This window comes from Mustela putorius, unplaced genomic scaffold, assembly GCF_011764305.1.
Source record: "Mustela putorius furo isolate JIRA1106 unplaced genomic scaffold, ASM1176430v1.1 tig00001929_pilon_pilon_pilon, whole genome shotgun sequence".
Classification (NCBI taxonomy): domain Eukaryota; kingdom Metazoa; phylum Chordata; class Mammalia; order Carnivora; family Mustelidae; genus Mustela; species Mustela putorius.
This window is the reverse complement of record NW_025421909.1, coordinates 62,708-78,558: the sequence shown is the minus strand read 5'-3', so window position 1 is coordinate 78,558 and position 15,851 is coordinate 62,708. Positions and strand designations below refer to the sequence as shown.

General features: G+C 40.1%; 1 protein-coding gene across 6 annotated transcripts in view; it reads left to right on the top strand.

Annotated features, from left to right (window-relative positions):
* LOC123394205 (phosphatidylinositol 3,4,5-trisphosphate 3-phosphatase TPTE2-like) overlaps positions 1-15,851 on the top strand; it is a 42,152-nt gene that overhangs the window by 22,648 nt on the left and 3,653 nt on the right. For 5 of the 6 annotated variants that reach the window (XM_045087965.1, XM_045087966.1, XM_045087964.1 and 2 more), the window contains one exon: positions 8,314-8,405. In XM_045087965.1, the coding sequence (XP_044943900.1) occupies positions 8,314-8,405 (92 nt within the window). Of the gene's footprint in view, positions 1-6,791; positions 6,898-8,313; positions 8,406-15,851 lie in introns of all 6 variants that reach the window. The other variant, XM_045087969.1, reaches the window with a different exon arrangement.

The window sequence follows — 15,851 nt, the reverse complement described above, 5'->3', positions numbered from 1 at the left end:
TGTCTTTTTGTTTTGTTGATGGTTTCATTCACTCTGCAGAAGAGTTTTATTTTAGTGTAGTCCCAATAGTTTGCTTTTTTTTTCCCTCACTTCAGGAGACCTATCTAGAAAAACGTTGCTAGGCCAGTGTCAGAAGTCTTACTGCCTATGTTTTCTTTAGTTTTATGTTTGTTTTATGTTCAGTTATATGCAGTTTTATGGTTTCAGGTCTCACATTAGGACTTTAATCCATTTTGAGTTTATTTTTGTGTATGATGAAAAAAAGTTTCATTCTTTTGGATGTATCTGTTCAGTTTTCCCAATACCATTTAGAGAAGAGACTGTCTTTTCCACCATTGCATATGGCTTCTTCTTCTTTGTGGAGTAATTGACCCTGTAAGTGTGGGTTTATTCCTGTAACGTTTTTATTTATTTATTTTTAAAGCTTTTATTTATTTATTTGACAGAGATCACAAGTAGGCAGATAGGCAGGTAGAGAGGGAAGCAGGCTCCCCACCGAGCAGAGAGCCTGATGGAGGGCTTGATTCCAGGCCCCTGGGATCATGACCTGAGCCAAAGGCAGAGGATTAACCTACTGAGCCAGCCAGGCGCCCCTGAAACTGTTTTTTTTTTTTTTTTTTAAGATTTATTTGGGGCGGGCGCCTGGGTGGCTCAGTGAGTTAAAGCCTCTGCTTTCTGCTTGGGTCATGGTCCCGGGGTCCTGGGATTGAGCCCAGCATCCGGCTCTCTGCTCAGTGGCGAGTCTGTTTCCTCCTCTCTCTCTGCCTGCCTGCTCTCTGCCTACTTGTGATCCCTGTCTGTCAAATGAATGGAAAAAAATCTTAAAAGAAAAAACAAAAATCTTATTTACTTGACAGAGAGAGACGACAAGCAGGGGGCAGTGGCAGGGAGAGGGCGAAGCAGTTTCCCCGCAGAACAGAGGAAGCCTGATATGGGACTCTCTACCAGGACCCCGGGACCATAATCTGAGTTGAAGGCAATCACCCCACAAACTGAGACACCCAGGTGTTCAGTGTGAGTTTATTTCTGGGCCTCTGTTCTGTTCTTTTGATGTATGTGTCTCTTTCTGCGGCACTACTGTACTATTTTGATTACTCCTGCTTTGTAGTATTTTTTTTTTGGAAGGAAGAGGTTTAATTTAAAGATTCAAGATTCACATCAATATTAATGATAAAGTTACCTTTCTCTTGATAAGAGCTCAACTTTTGCCTTTCTCGTTTTAACGTTTCTTGCCACATTTTTTCCTGTGTTTTTCTGTTACTTTCACCCCATCTCTTCCTGTCTATTGTCATATTGACGCATTCCCTCCCTCTCCCCAGTAGTTTACACTCGATCTTTAGCAAAAGGCCAAGAAGTGATCCCCAGTAGTTTAGAATCTATACTTATACATAAGCTACGACGATTAAATTCATTTTAACACACTCTTTAACTTTACTAACATCTAGGTAGTATCCGTAACCTTCTTTTCCTATATGCCCCAAGAGCACTGTTACCTGTTCATCTTCCTGAGTAGAAATGTGGCATTTTATTTTCCTGTTTTCCTTTTTTGATGTGGGAGAAAGATAATCTACATTGTGTGTATGTGTTTATAGTCACCCTAGATTGCTAAAGTATATCCTCCAGTGATTCTTTCAAGGAGGGTATGCAAGAAACAAACTGTCAATTCTTTCATATCAAAAAATGTCTTTGTTTTACCTTCAAAATAAAATGCCACTTTGGCTGGATGTAGGATTCTAGGTTTAAACGTTTTTCCCTGTAGAAAAATTATGTTACTTCCCCATTTACTTCTAGCATCCATAGTGTCCAGTAAGTCTGCTGTCAGTCTGATTCTTGTTCCTTTGTAGGTTCACGCTCCTCTTTCTGGAAGACTTTATGATTTTTTTTATCCTTGGAATTCCCAGATTCCTAGGAGTCTCTATTCATCAATCTTACTGAGTACTTGGTAAGCACTGACAGTCTCAAGACTTGAATTTTTCTTGGCACCTGGGTGGCTCAGTTGGTTAAGCAACTGCCTTTGGCTCAAGTCATGATCCTGGAGTCCTGGGATCCAGTCCCACATCCAGCTCCCTGCTCAGAGCATGGTCTGCGTCTCCCTCTGACCCTCCCCCCTCTCATGCATTCTCTGTGTCCCTCTCTCATAAATAATTAAAATCTTAGAAAAAAAGATTTGAATCTTTCTTTAGCTCTGGGAAGTTTTCTTCAATTATTAATTATTTCCTCTGCTCCATTCCCTTTATTATCTTTTTCTGGAATTCCTGTCAAATGGATGTTGGAGCTTCTGGATCTCTCCTCTATATCTGGATCTTTCTTCATTATCTCTTTGGCCATTTGCATTGTAACCGTAGAACATTCTTCAAGTCCATCTTCTAGATCATTCCTTGTCTCTTCCAAGTATGTCTCTTCGGCTATTCAGAGCATCTATGGAGTTCTTTACTTCCAAGACATCTGGATAATAATTTTTAATATTTCTAATCTCCTCTTTTATGTCTTTGAAGTTATTTATTCCACTTCTAATATTTTCTTCTCTCATATTATCTGTTTCTTTAGGTGTTGGCACCTTTGTTTGCAGCGTTTTGTGTGTGTTTTCCTTCAAACTCTGGTGATTCCTGATGGGAGTACTCAAATTTGTACATAAATGCCTATTCTGCTTACCAGAACTTATCTCTAGTGACTTTGAGGGAGAGGCAAACACAAGGTTAGACAGACCGTCCCAATTCCTTGATTTATGAGCATATCTGTTTCCTCTTTTTTCTGGGTTTTTTGTTCATCCAAGGTTTCACCAATTTTAATGGCATCACCAATTACCCCATCCCCCACCCACCTCTCTTCCAACAACCCTCAGTTTTCTAGAGTTAAAAGTCTCTTATGGTTTGCCTTGCTCTCTGCTTTTACCTTATTGTATTTTCCCCTTCCTTTCCTTATATGAATCTGTTTTGTTTCTTATATGCCACATGAGAATGAAATCATATGATATTTGTCTTTCTCTGACTTTTTTCGCTTATCATAATACCTCTAGTTCCATCCATGTTGTTGCAAATGGCAAGATTTCATTCTTTATGGTGGCTGAGTAATATTCCATTGTGTGTGTGTGTGTGTGTGTGTGTGTGTGTATTATATATATATATATATATATATATGAATGATATATACCACATCTTCCTTATTCATTCATCTGTTGATAGACATCTAGGCTCTTTCCATAGTTTGGCTATTGTGGACATTGCTGCTATAAACATTGGGGTACATGTGTCCCTTCAGATCACTATGTTTGTATCCTTTGGATAAAACAGAATAGTGCAATTGCTTGTTCTTAGGATAGTTCTATTTTCAACATCTTGGGGAACCTCCATACTGTTTTCCAGAGTGGTTGCACCAGCTTGCATTCCCACCAACAGTGTAGGAGGGTTCCCCTTTCTCCACATCCTCGCCAGCATCTGTCATTTTTTGACTTGTTAATTTTAGCCATTCTGACTGGTGTGAGGTGATATCTCATTGTGGTTTTGATTTGCATTTCCCTGATGCCGAGTGATATGGAGCACTTTTTCATGTGTCTGTTGGCCCTCTGGATGTCTTCTTTGCAGAAATGTTTGTTCATGTCCTCTGCCCATTTCTTGATTGGATTATTTGTTCTTTGGGTGTTGTATTTGCTAAGTTCTTTATAGATTTTGGACACTACTCCTTTATCTGATAAGTTGTTTGCAAATATCTTTTTCCATTCTGTCAGTTGTGTTTTGGTTTTGTTGTTTCCTTTGCTGTGCAAAAGCTTTTGATCTTGATGAAATCCCAATAGTTCATTTCTGCCCTTGCTTGCCTTGCCTTTGGTGATATTCTTAGGAAGACGTTGCTGTGGCTGAGGTCGAAGAGGTTGCGGCCTGTGCTCTCCTCAAGGATTTGGATGGATTCCTTTTGCACATTGAGGTCCTTCATCCATTTTGAGTCTATTTTTGTGTGTGGTGTAAGGAAGCGATCCAATTTCATTTTTCTGCATGTGGCTGTCCAAATTTCCCAGCACCATTTGTTGAAGAGGCTGTCTTTTTTCCATTGGACATTCTTTCCTGCTTTGTTAAAGATAGTTGACCATAGAGTTGAGGGTTTATTTCTGGGCTCTCTGTTCTGTTCCATTGATCTATGTGTCTGTTTTTGTGCCATACTGTCTTGATGATGACAGCTTTGTAATAGAGCTTGAAGTCTGGAATTGTGATGCCACCAACTTTGGCTTTCTTTTGCAATATTCCTTTGGTTATTTGAGGTCTTTTCTGGTTCCATATAAATTTTAAGATTATTTGTTCTATTTCTTTGAAAAAAATGGATGGGATTTTGGTAGGGATTGCATTAAATGTGTAGATTGCTTTAGGTAGCTTAGACATTTTCTCAGTATTTGTTGTTCTAATCCATGAGCATGAAACACTTTTCCATTTCTTTGTGTCTTCCTCCATTTCTTTCATGAGTACTTTATAGTTTTCTGAGTATAGATTCTTTGCCTGTTTGGTTGGGTTTATTCCTAGGTATCTTACAGTTCTGGGTGCAATTGTAAATGAGATTGACCCGTTAATTTCTCTTTCTTCTGTCTTGCTGTTGGTGTATAGAAATGCAGCTGATTTCTGTGCTTTGATTTTATGTTGTGACGTTTTACTGAATTCCTGTACAAGTTCTAGCAGATTTGGAGTAGAGTCTTTTGGGGTTTCCACATAAAGTATCATACTATCTGCAAAGAGTGACAGTTTGGCTTCTTCTTTGTCAATTTGGAATGCCTTTAATTTTGTTTTGTTTTCTGATTGCTGAGGCTAGGACTTCTAGTGCTAAGTTGAATGGCAGTGGTGATAATGGACATTCCTTTTGTGTTCCTGACCTTAGCGGAAAAGCTCTCAGTTTTTCTCCATTGAGAATGATATTTGCTGTGGATTTTTCATAGATGGCTTTGATGATATTGAGGTATGTACCCTCTATGCCTACACTGTGAAGAGTTTTGGTCAAGAAAGGATGCTATACTTTGTCAAATGCTTTTTCAGCATCTAGAAAAGTATTCATAGAAATACTATGAATAGAAAAGTATTCATCCAGTATTCATCCTGGGTATTCATCCTTTCTGATGAGGCACAATATTCCTTTATATATATGAACCATATGCTGTTTATCCGTTCTTCCCTTGAAGGGCATCTTGATTCCTCCCACAGTTTGGCGACTGTGACCATTGCTGGTATAAACATTGGGGTACAGACGGCCCTTGTTTTCACTCCACCTGTATCTGTGGGATAAATATCCAGTTGTGCAATTGCAGGTCATAGGGTAGCTCTATTTTTTTATTTCTTAAGGAATCTCCACACTGTTTTGCAAATGCTTATGTTTTAAATTAAGATAAATGACTGAAGGTAAGTATGTATCTTTTTATGCTTCCCTGCCTTGACTTCACTTGATTGGATGATAGGATATGTACTGTGTCTGTGACTGTACACAGCCACAAGGACCTGGAATCTGCAAAAGTGTTTTTCAGATGGGAAAATCCCAGTTATAGAGACCCAGGGATGGCCTCCAGACAGAACTGAAATGTTAACAGTCTTTACCACTGAGAGCAGGGTTGGTAATAGTCAGAATTTCCTTTAGCAAGAAGCCTTTATGTATCACAGCATGAGTTGGTAAAAAGTCTTTTCTGGAAGTACTTGGCTTAGAATGTTTTCCAAACTATGGGTTGTAAAATAAGTTTAGTTGTTCATTGAAAAAAGGAAAAAAAGAATAGGAAGTAGTATATATCTAAGTTAAAAGGGTAAGTTTGAAATTTCACAAAGTAAGTTCAGCATACACTGCCTAAGACAAAAGCTACAGATAAGTGTATAAATAAAAGACACACTGTAAATTTTTCAAATCAGATTTTGTATAGCAGGGCAAAAATATAATTTAGAGTAAAACATAAATTTTGAGGATGAAATAGCATGAAATCAAGGGTTTGCTTTAAAATGCTATAGGGAGTGCTTGGGTCACTCAGTTGGTTAAGTGTCTGACTCTTGATCTCAGCTCAGATCTGGATCTCAGGGTGGTGGGTTCAAGGCCTCCACTGGGCTCTGTGCTGGGTGTGGAGCATACTTACAGCTTACCTTAATGATACCTTAATAATATCCAATTTCTGGGGCATGTGGGTGGCTCAGTCAGTTGAGTGTTTGCCTTCAGCTTGGGTCATGACCCTGGGGCTCCCTGCTCACTGGGGAATCTGCTTCGCCCTCTCCTTCTGCTCCTCTCCATGCTCTTGGTCTCTCTAATGCACACATACACTCTCAAATAAGTAAATAAAATATTTAAAAAATACACTCAAGCTGGCCGCAAGGACAAGAACTTATGTATCTTCTTTAGCGGTGTGTGGAGCTCAAGTCCTTTCGTGATGAGGAGGCTACTCTCTGCCAGACACAGACCTTCCTTGAACTTAGTCACAGTTAAGCCTCCACCCCCAGACCGAGCTTTTCCACAGTCGTATTAATTACGTCTTGGTGAAAGGTTGTAGCGCTTTCCCTGGGTCTGGTTAGGTGTCCTTGCAGTCGAAAGTGGCCTATAGGAGCCACATGTGCCTCCCTTCTTGTTCCTTCCCCACAGCACAGAGTTCAGAATTTTTCTTCTAAGGGAGATATTCAGTCATGAGGCAGCAAACATAAGCATGCCTAGTCATATCATGGCATTCAAAAAATGTTTCTTTAATTAATGATTCTCCCTAAATTCTATGTAAAAATAAAAACAAGAACAAAATCAGGAATGCTGAGGATAGACTTTTCGCCTCCACTTAAATTGAGTCTTCTGTTGTTTTGCAGAGTAGATACGTTGGATATTTTGCAGATGTGAAAAATATCTACAACATGACTCTCCCTCCAAGAAAAACAGTCAAGATTGAAAAAATTGTTATTCATTCAATTCATGGTAAGTGATTTATGTGTCATTGATGAGTTGTCCAGTGGGGAAATGTTCTGACTCTTGAGGCATGGGATGGTTGCTCCCATGTGTGTACCAACAATCCCAACCCATGGCTGTCCTTTTATGCATTCTCTCAATCGGTGCTTAATATTCTTTGGGTAAATACCTAGTAGCAAAATTACTGGACTATACAGTAATTCTCTTTTTAATTTTGTGAGGAAACTCCCTACTGTTTTCCACAGTGGCTTGTAGTTAACTTTGAATCAGCTGTAACATTTTACTGTCAAGTCAAATAAGATTTTTGACATGTATTTTAAAAATGCAAGGCACAGGACAGTGCTGTGGTATGCAACAATTTCTGTAACACAGAAATGGGGAATAATATGTATCCATATTTGTGCATATGTACATATGTAAAAATACTCTGGGTGAGAATTCCTTTTTGATTATATGTGCATAAAAATATTCTCCATTTGGAGCTGGACAAATAAACAGGTGGGAGTAGGTGAGCCAGACTCTTCCCCTCATGTCTTTTTTACCTTTTATATTATAGAAATATGCTTTATTTTAAGAGGTTTAAATGTGTGGGAATTAAGCTTGAAAATCAGTGCCCTTTCCTGTCATGTGTTAAGTATTTGAATTAATTTAGTTCTACGTTTTCACTAATTTCTGGTGAGCATCAGTTCTGCAAAGAAGTTCTGTAACTGGAATGGGATAGGATGGCATGGGGTGGAGGAAGTAAGGCTCAGACATGATGATGCTTAATGCAAATTCATAATGTGGTCCTACGATGTAAATAGAATCTGAACATCAAGAATGATTAACGTATGACTCTTAGATAATTTTTTTTAGTTCTGTACCTTTACTTCTATGCATATTTGTGACATTCCTTGTTAAAACAAAAGCAGTAAGAATTAATTGAAGGATTGAGAAACAAGCCTTTAAGAACTACTAAAAAAGGGCGTCATCTGAATTGAATAGAGAGCAAGAAACCATTTGTCTATAGATGTATCCTGAATGCCAACAGAATGTTTGGATGCAACTGTTTAATATCTAACTCCAGATGAGGGTAAGAGGAAATTAGACTGTTTAAGACCCATTGTCGGATGTCTGAATCAAGCAACACATGAGGAGGAAAGGTGGCAAGTTACCTACCTGATTTTTTTCTAGAAAGATGAAGAGATGAAATTCTGTCTTAGAAGATAAACTATATGTCTTTCCTCCCACCCCCAGCCTTATAAATTATGCTTTAGGAGACAAAGTTGGGCTTAAAGCTTTGTCTTTTAAAGACGGAATCCAAGCAAGACCCAGATGATACATTACTGACACACTGTTAGCTGTCATAATTTTCTCTTTAATCCATAATGTTAATCTGAGACATTTTGCTCTTTGTTCTAACGAGCCTAACTTTATTTCCTTCAGGTGTTGGAAAAGGCAATGGGAGTGATGGAAAAGTACAAATAATGATGCAGAGCCAGATCGTCTTTTTCTGTTCTGCTTCCAAAAACTGTCGGGTAAGAGATAGCATTCAAACTGGAAATTCTGGTGTTTGTTTCAAATCTCAATGTCAAACCAGCATGTTAAGTGTTAGCAGTGTCCCAAGTGACTCTGCCTCCAATGTCCTATGGGATTGCACTGTGAGAAGTAACTCAAGAGTGGCCGGAAGGGGACATATATACCACTTTCCCCTAAGCGATGGGACCTGGTAGTGTGTTTTTTGAAATGTTGAAGTGCCTTGGACTTCCCTAAAGCAATAAGAAGCTTTACCAGGTCTTAAGAAATATAAACCCTCCAAATTCTCTCTCCAGGTTTGTGTCTCTTCTCCTATTACTTCAACACCAGCACTCCTTCCCCTGTGTCCCACGGAAGGCACGCACCCAGACCCTATCCTTGACTTCTGTTCTTATCTCTGCACATACTCTACTCTTGGTTCTGCTCATCCATTCCCCTGCCGTAAACTATTGTTTTCTCTTCCATCCGCTCGCACAGACTTATGAGCACCCCCCACGTGGTAGGTGCAGGACACCTACCTAGACAGCTTCTGCCCAACAACGGAACTGTGTGTGTCAATCCAGATTTGTCAGATGAGCTTTCCCTCTGCTTCTGCAAGTGACACCAGAATTCTCTCACTGAGGCCTCACGATGTAGAATCCTGGAGTCTCTCCTGGCCATGCCCCCACATCCAGTCAGCACTTCCTATTGATTTTACCTTGGGAATCTCTCCTCACTCTCTACATTCCTTTCTGTTCCCATTGTCACCGCCCAGTCCGGCACCTCATTTGCTTATGCCTGGATTTCTACAGTGGTCTCCCTACCTGTCCCTTCTCTTCATGCTATACAGTGTCCAGAGACCGGCAATATACAGGCATTTCTCTGCTCCTACTTGAAAAGCAGTAATTGGAGAAGAACAATGCACTCTGTGCCTCTAGTCAAAGGCAGTCAGTATCTTTGGCTCAGTATATCTGCAAAATAAAGACCACATCTCCCGGGTTGTGAGGATTAGGTTAGATAATATATATGAAGTTGCCCTGTGAGCTATAATCACTGTTATAAGTGATAAGTGTCAGGCCACTTTGTCACATAGGAATTGCCCCGCCCCCATGCTTCCACAATTTTTCTTATTTCCTGGCTCTTGAACCTTTAAGATATTTCCCTATCCTATCTGAGACCTGAGCTTATTTCCTTCAGTAACTTGACCTACAGACTCCATTCCAAGTAGACGGGGTGCCTTCTGGCCCTTGGGACTCAACACTCTCATTTCTGTTTCATGTGTTCCATGTCTTTCCCCTCCCTCCCCCACACCACCCAGTGTGCACAGCGTTCTCTTTCAGAGCTCCTCGTGTGTACAAATCCACCACACAGAACTCTTTTTCTGCTCCTCTGTGAAACGTTCTTACTCTCTGCTTCTCATTAAGCTCCCCAGAACACACGACCACACAGTCTTCATTTTCCAGCTTGACATGTAATGCATGCCATTCTACCATTGTTTCTTATGTCTGTAGCTCCCTGAAGCATCCCCTGAGTCTGTACCTTCTTTGGTATTTCGCACAGACTCTCCTTAGTGTGGGTATCACTATTGTGCAAGGGCCAATCAGTAACAAAGAAATACTCAGTATAGCCCCAAAGTCCTTCATTCCAGAAACGTGGCCAATCTTTGGTAACTCCATCCAGTAGTTGGCTATGGACAAGGCCTATAATACATCAGCAAGCGCCTTTTTAATAAACATGACCAATCACATCTTTTGAATGTGAATGCCAAGTTTAAAACTGATCTTCTTAGTGTGTCCCAGCACCTGCAAATCAAATGACACACGTTCAACAGTGACATTTAAATTCTGATGGAAAAGGGAGTATTTCACTTTTCAGCAGTGCAGTACTATACCCTCCAAACATGTTGGCCTTTTAAAAATGTAAACAGTATTGCAACTTAATAGAAACAATGGGGGAGGAGTCAAGATGGAGGAGAAGTAGCAGGCTGAGACTACTTCAGCTACCAGGAGATCAGCTAGATAGCTTATCTAAAAATTGCAAACACCTGCAAATCCATCGGCAGATCAAACAGAAGAAGAACAGCAATTCTGGAAACAGAAAAATGACCACTTTCTGAAAGGTAGGGATGGTGGAGACGTGAATCCAAAGCGACGGGAAGATAGACCCCGGGGGGAGGAGCTGGCTCCCGGCAAGCAGCGGAACAAGGGAGCACAAAATCAGGACTTTTAAAAGTCTGTTCCACTGAGGGACCTCGCTCCAGAGGCTAAACTGGGGCGAAGCCCACGCGGGGTCAGCGTGGCCTCAGGTCCCGCAGGGTCACAGAAGAATCGGGGGTGTCTGAGTGTCACAGAGCTTATGGGTATTGGAACAGGAAAGCCGGCTACAGAGACAGAGCCGACAGTGAGCTCACAGCTCGGTGTTACCTTGAACCGGTCGCAGGCTCGGTGAGCTCGGAGCACGGACAGAGGTCAGGCAGACGGGAGTTACTGGTGCTATTCTCTGAGGGCACACTGAGGAGTGGGGCCCCAGGCTCTCGGCTCCTCCGGGCCAGAGACCAGGGGGCCGCCATTTGTATTCCCGTCCTCCTCCTCCGGAACTCTATGGAAAACGCTCAGGGAACAAAAGCTCTTGAAAGCAAACCTAAGTGGATTACTCACCCTGGCCCCTGGTAAGGGCAGTGCAATTCCGCCTGGGGCAAAGACACTTGAGAATCACTACACCAGGCCCCTCCCCCAGAAGATCAACAAGAAATCCAGCCGAGACCAAGTTCACCTACCAAGGAGTGCGGTTTCAATACCAAGGAGAGCAGGAGAATTCCAGAGGAGGAGAAAGCAAAGCATGGAACTCATGGCTTTCTCCCTGTGATTTTTTTTTTTTAGTCTTAGAGATAATTTAATTTTTTTCATTTTCATTTTTTGTTTTTTTTCTCACCTTCTGTTAAAATTTTTTTTTCTTTTTTATATTTTTCTTTGTTTGTTTTTTCTTTATTCTTTTTTTTTTCTTTCTCCCTTTTTGAACCTCTTTTTATTCCCTTTCTCCCCCCTCACGATTTGTGATCTCTTCTGATTTGGTTAAAGCATATTTTTCTGGGGTTGTTGCCAGCCTTTTAGTATTTTACTTGCTCCTTCATATACTCTTACCTGGATAAAATGACAAGAAACCCTCTCGGGAGATATAAAAGCCCGTTCTGGAGAAATAAAAGAACTAAAATCTAACCAAGTTGAAATCAAAAAAGCTATTAATGACGTGCAATAAAAAATGGAGGCTCTCACTGCTAGGATAAATGAGGCAGAAGAAAGAATTAGTGATATAGAAGACCAAATGACAGAGAATAAAGAAGCTGAACAAAAGAGGGACAAACAGCTACTGGACCACAAGGGGAGAATTCGAGAGATAACTGACACCATAAGGCAAAACAACATTAGAATAATTGGGATTCAAGAAGAAGAAGGAAGAGGGGAGCGGAAGGTATACTGGAGAGAATTATTGGTGAGAATTTCCCCAATATGGCAAACGGAATGAGCATCAAAATTCAGGAGGTTCAGAGAACGCCCCTCAAAATCAATAAGAATAGGCCACACCCCATCACCTAATAGTAAAATTTACAAGTCTCAGTGACAAAGAGAAAATCCTGAAAGCAGCCCGGGAAAAGAAGTCTGTAACATACAATGGTAAAAATATTAGATTGGCAGCTGACTTATCCACAGAGACCTGGCAGGCCAGAAACAGCTGGTATGATATTTTCAGAGCACTGAACAAGAAAAACATGCAGCCAAGAATACTATATCCAGCTAGGCTATCATTGAAAATAGAAGGAGAGATTAAAAGCTTCCAGGACAAACAAAAACTGAAAGAATTTGCAAACACCAAACCAGCTCTACAGGAAATATTGAAAGTGGTCCTCTAAGCAAAGAGAAAGCCTACAAGTGTTAGATCAGAAAGGAACAGAGACCATATACAGTAACAATCAGCTTACAGGCAATACAATGACACTAAATTAATATCTCTCAATAGTTACCCTGAATGTTAATGGGCTAAATGCCCCTGTCAAAAGACACAGGGTATCAGAATGGATAAAAAAACAAAACCCATCTATATGTTGCCTCCAAGAAACTCATTTTAAGCCCGAAGACACCTCCAGATTTAAAGTGAGGGGGTGGAAAAGAATTTACCATGCTAATGAACATCAGAAGAAAGCAGGAGTGGCAATCCTTATATCAGATCAATTAGATTTTAAGCCTAAGACTATAATAAGAGATGAGGAATGACACTGTATCATACTCAAGGGGTCTGTCCAACAAGAATATCTAACAATTTCAAATATCTATGCCCCCAACGTGGAAGCAACCGACTATATAAACCAATTAATAACAAAATCAAAAAACACATCAACAATAATACAATAATAGTAGGGGACTTTAACACTCCCCTCACTGAAATGGACAGATCATCCAAGCAAAAGATCAGCAAGGAAATAAAGGCCTTAAACGACACACTGGACCAGATGGACATCACAGATATATTCAGAACTTTTCATCCCAAAGCCACAGAATACACATTCTTCTCTAGTGCACATGGAACATTCTCCAGAATAGATCACATCCTCGGTCCTAAATCAGGACTCAACCGGTATCAAAAGATTGGGATCATTCCCTGCATATTTTCAGACCACAATGCTCTAAAGCTAGAACTCAACCACAAAAGGAAGTTCGGAAAGAACCCAAATACATGGAGACTAAACAGCATCCTTCTAAAGAATGAATGGGTCAACCGGGAAATTAAAGAAGAATTGAAAAAAATCATGGAAACAAATGATAATGAAAATACAACGGTTCAAAATCTGTGGGACACAACAAAGGCTGTCCTGAGAGGAAAATATATAGCGGTACAAGCCTTTCTCAAGAAACAAGAAAGGTCTCAGGTACATAACCTAACCCTACACCTAAAGGAGCTGGAGAAAGAACAAGAAAGAAACCCTATGCCCAGCAGCAGAAGAGAAATTATAAAGATCAGAGCAGAAATCAATGAAATAGAAACCAGAAAAACAATAGAACAAATCAATGAAACTAGGAGCTGGTTCTTTGAAAGAATTGATAAAATTGATAAACCCCTGGCCCGACTTATCAAAAAGAAAAGAGAAAGGACCCAAATAAATAAAATAATGAATGAAAGAGGAGAGATCACAACTAACACCAAAAAAATACAAACTATTATAAGAACATACTATGAGCAACTCTACGCCAATAAATTTGACAATCTGGAAGAAATGGATGCATTCCTAGAAACCTATAAACTACTACAACTGAACCAGGAAGAAATAGAAAGCCTGAACAGACCCATAACCAGTAAGGAGATTGAAACAGTCATTAAAAATCTCCAAACAAACAAAAGCCCAGGGCCAGACGGCTTCCCGGGGGAATTCTACCAAACATTTAAAGAAGAACTAATTCCTATTCTCCTGAAACTGTTCCAAAAAGTAGAAATGGAAGGAAAACTTCCAAACTCATTTTATGAGGCCAGCATCAACTTGATCCCCAAACCAGATATGGATTCCCATCAAAAAAGAGAGCTATAGACCAATATCCTTGATGAACACAGATGCAAAAATACGAAACAAAATACTAGCCAATAGGATTCAACAGTACATTAAAAGGATTATTCACCACGACCAAGTGGGATTTATTCCAGGACTGCAAGGTTGGTTCAACATCCACAAATCAGTGAATGTGATACAACACATCAATAAAAGAAAGAACAAGAACCATATGATACTCTCAATAGATGCTGAAAAAGCATTTGGCAAAGTACAGCATCCCTTCCTGATCAAAACTCTTCAAAGTGTAGGGATAGAGGGCACATACCTCAATATCATCAAAGCCATCTGTGAAAAACCCACCACAAATATCATTCTCAATGGACAAAAACTGAAAGCTTTTCCGCTAAGGTCAGGAACACGGCAGGGATGTCCATTATCACCCCTGCTATTCAACATAGTACTAGAGGTCCTAGCCTCAGCATTCAGACAACAAAAGGAAATTAAAGGCATCCAAATCGGCAAAGAAGAAGTCAAATTATCACTCTTTGCAGATGATATGATACTATATGTGGAAAACCCAAAAGACTCCACTCCAAAACTGCTAGAATTTATACAGGAATTCAGTAAAGTGTCAGGATATAAAATCAATGCACAGAAATCAGTTGCATTTCTCTACACCAACAACAAGACAGAACAAAGAGAAATTAAGGAGTCAATCCCATTTACAATTGCACGCAAAACCATAGGATACCTAGAAATAAACCTAACCAAAGAGGCACAGAATCTATACTCAGAAAACTATAAAGTACTCATGAAAGAAATTGAGGAAGACACAGAGAAATGGAAAAATGTTCCATGGTCCTGGATTGGAAGAATACATATTGTGAAAATGCTACCTAAAGCAATCTACACATTTAATTCAATTCCTATCTCAGTACCATCCATCTTTTTCAAAGAAAAGGAACAAATAATTCTAAAATTTAAATGGAACCAGAAAAGACCTCGAATAGCCAAAGGGATATTGAAAAAGAAAGCCAAAGTTGGTGGCATCACAATTTGGATTTCAAGCTCTATTACAAAGCTGTCATCATCAATACAGCATGGTACTGGCACAAAAACAGACACATAGATCAATGGAACAGAATAGAGAGCCCAGAAATAGACCCTCAACTCTACGGTCAACTAATCTTCGACAAAGCAGGAAAGAATGTCCAATGGAAAAAAGACAGCCTCTTCAATAAATGGTGCTGGGAAAATTGGACAGCCGCATGCAGAAAAATGAAATTGGACCATTTCCTTACACCACACACGAAAATAGACTCAAAATGAATGAAGGACCTCAATGTGCAAAAGGAATCCATCCAAATCCTTGAGGAGAACACAGGCAGCAACCTCTTCGACCTCAGACACAGCAACATCTTCCTAGGAACAACGCCAAAGGCAAGGGAAGCAAGGGCAAAAATGAACTATTGGGATTTCATCAAGATCAAAAGCTTTTGCACAGCAACGGAAACAGTTAACAAAATCAAAAGACAACTGACAGAATGGGAGAAGATATTTGCAAACGACATATCAGATAAAGGACTAGTGTCCAGAATCTATAAAGAACTTAGCAAACTCAACACCCAAAGAACAAATAATCCAATCAAGAAATGGGCAGAGGACATGAACAGACATTTCTGCAAAGAAGACATCCAGATGGCCAACAGACACATGAAAAAGTGCTCCATATCACTCGGCATCAGGGAAATACAATTCAAAACCACAATGAGAGATCACCTCACAGTAGTCAGAATGGCTAAAATCAACAAGTCAGGAAATGACAGATGCTGGCGAGGATGCGGAGAAAGGGGAACCCTCCTACACTGTTGGTGGGAATGGAAGCTGGTGCAGCCACTGTGGAAAACAGCATGGAGGTTCCTCAAAATGTTGA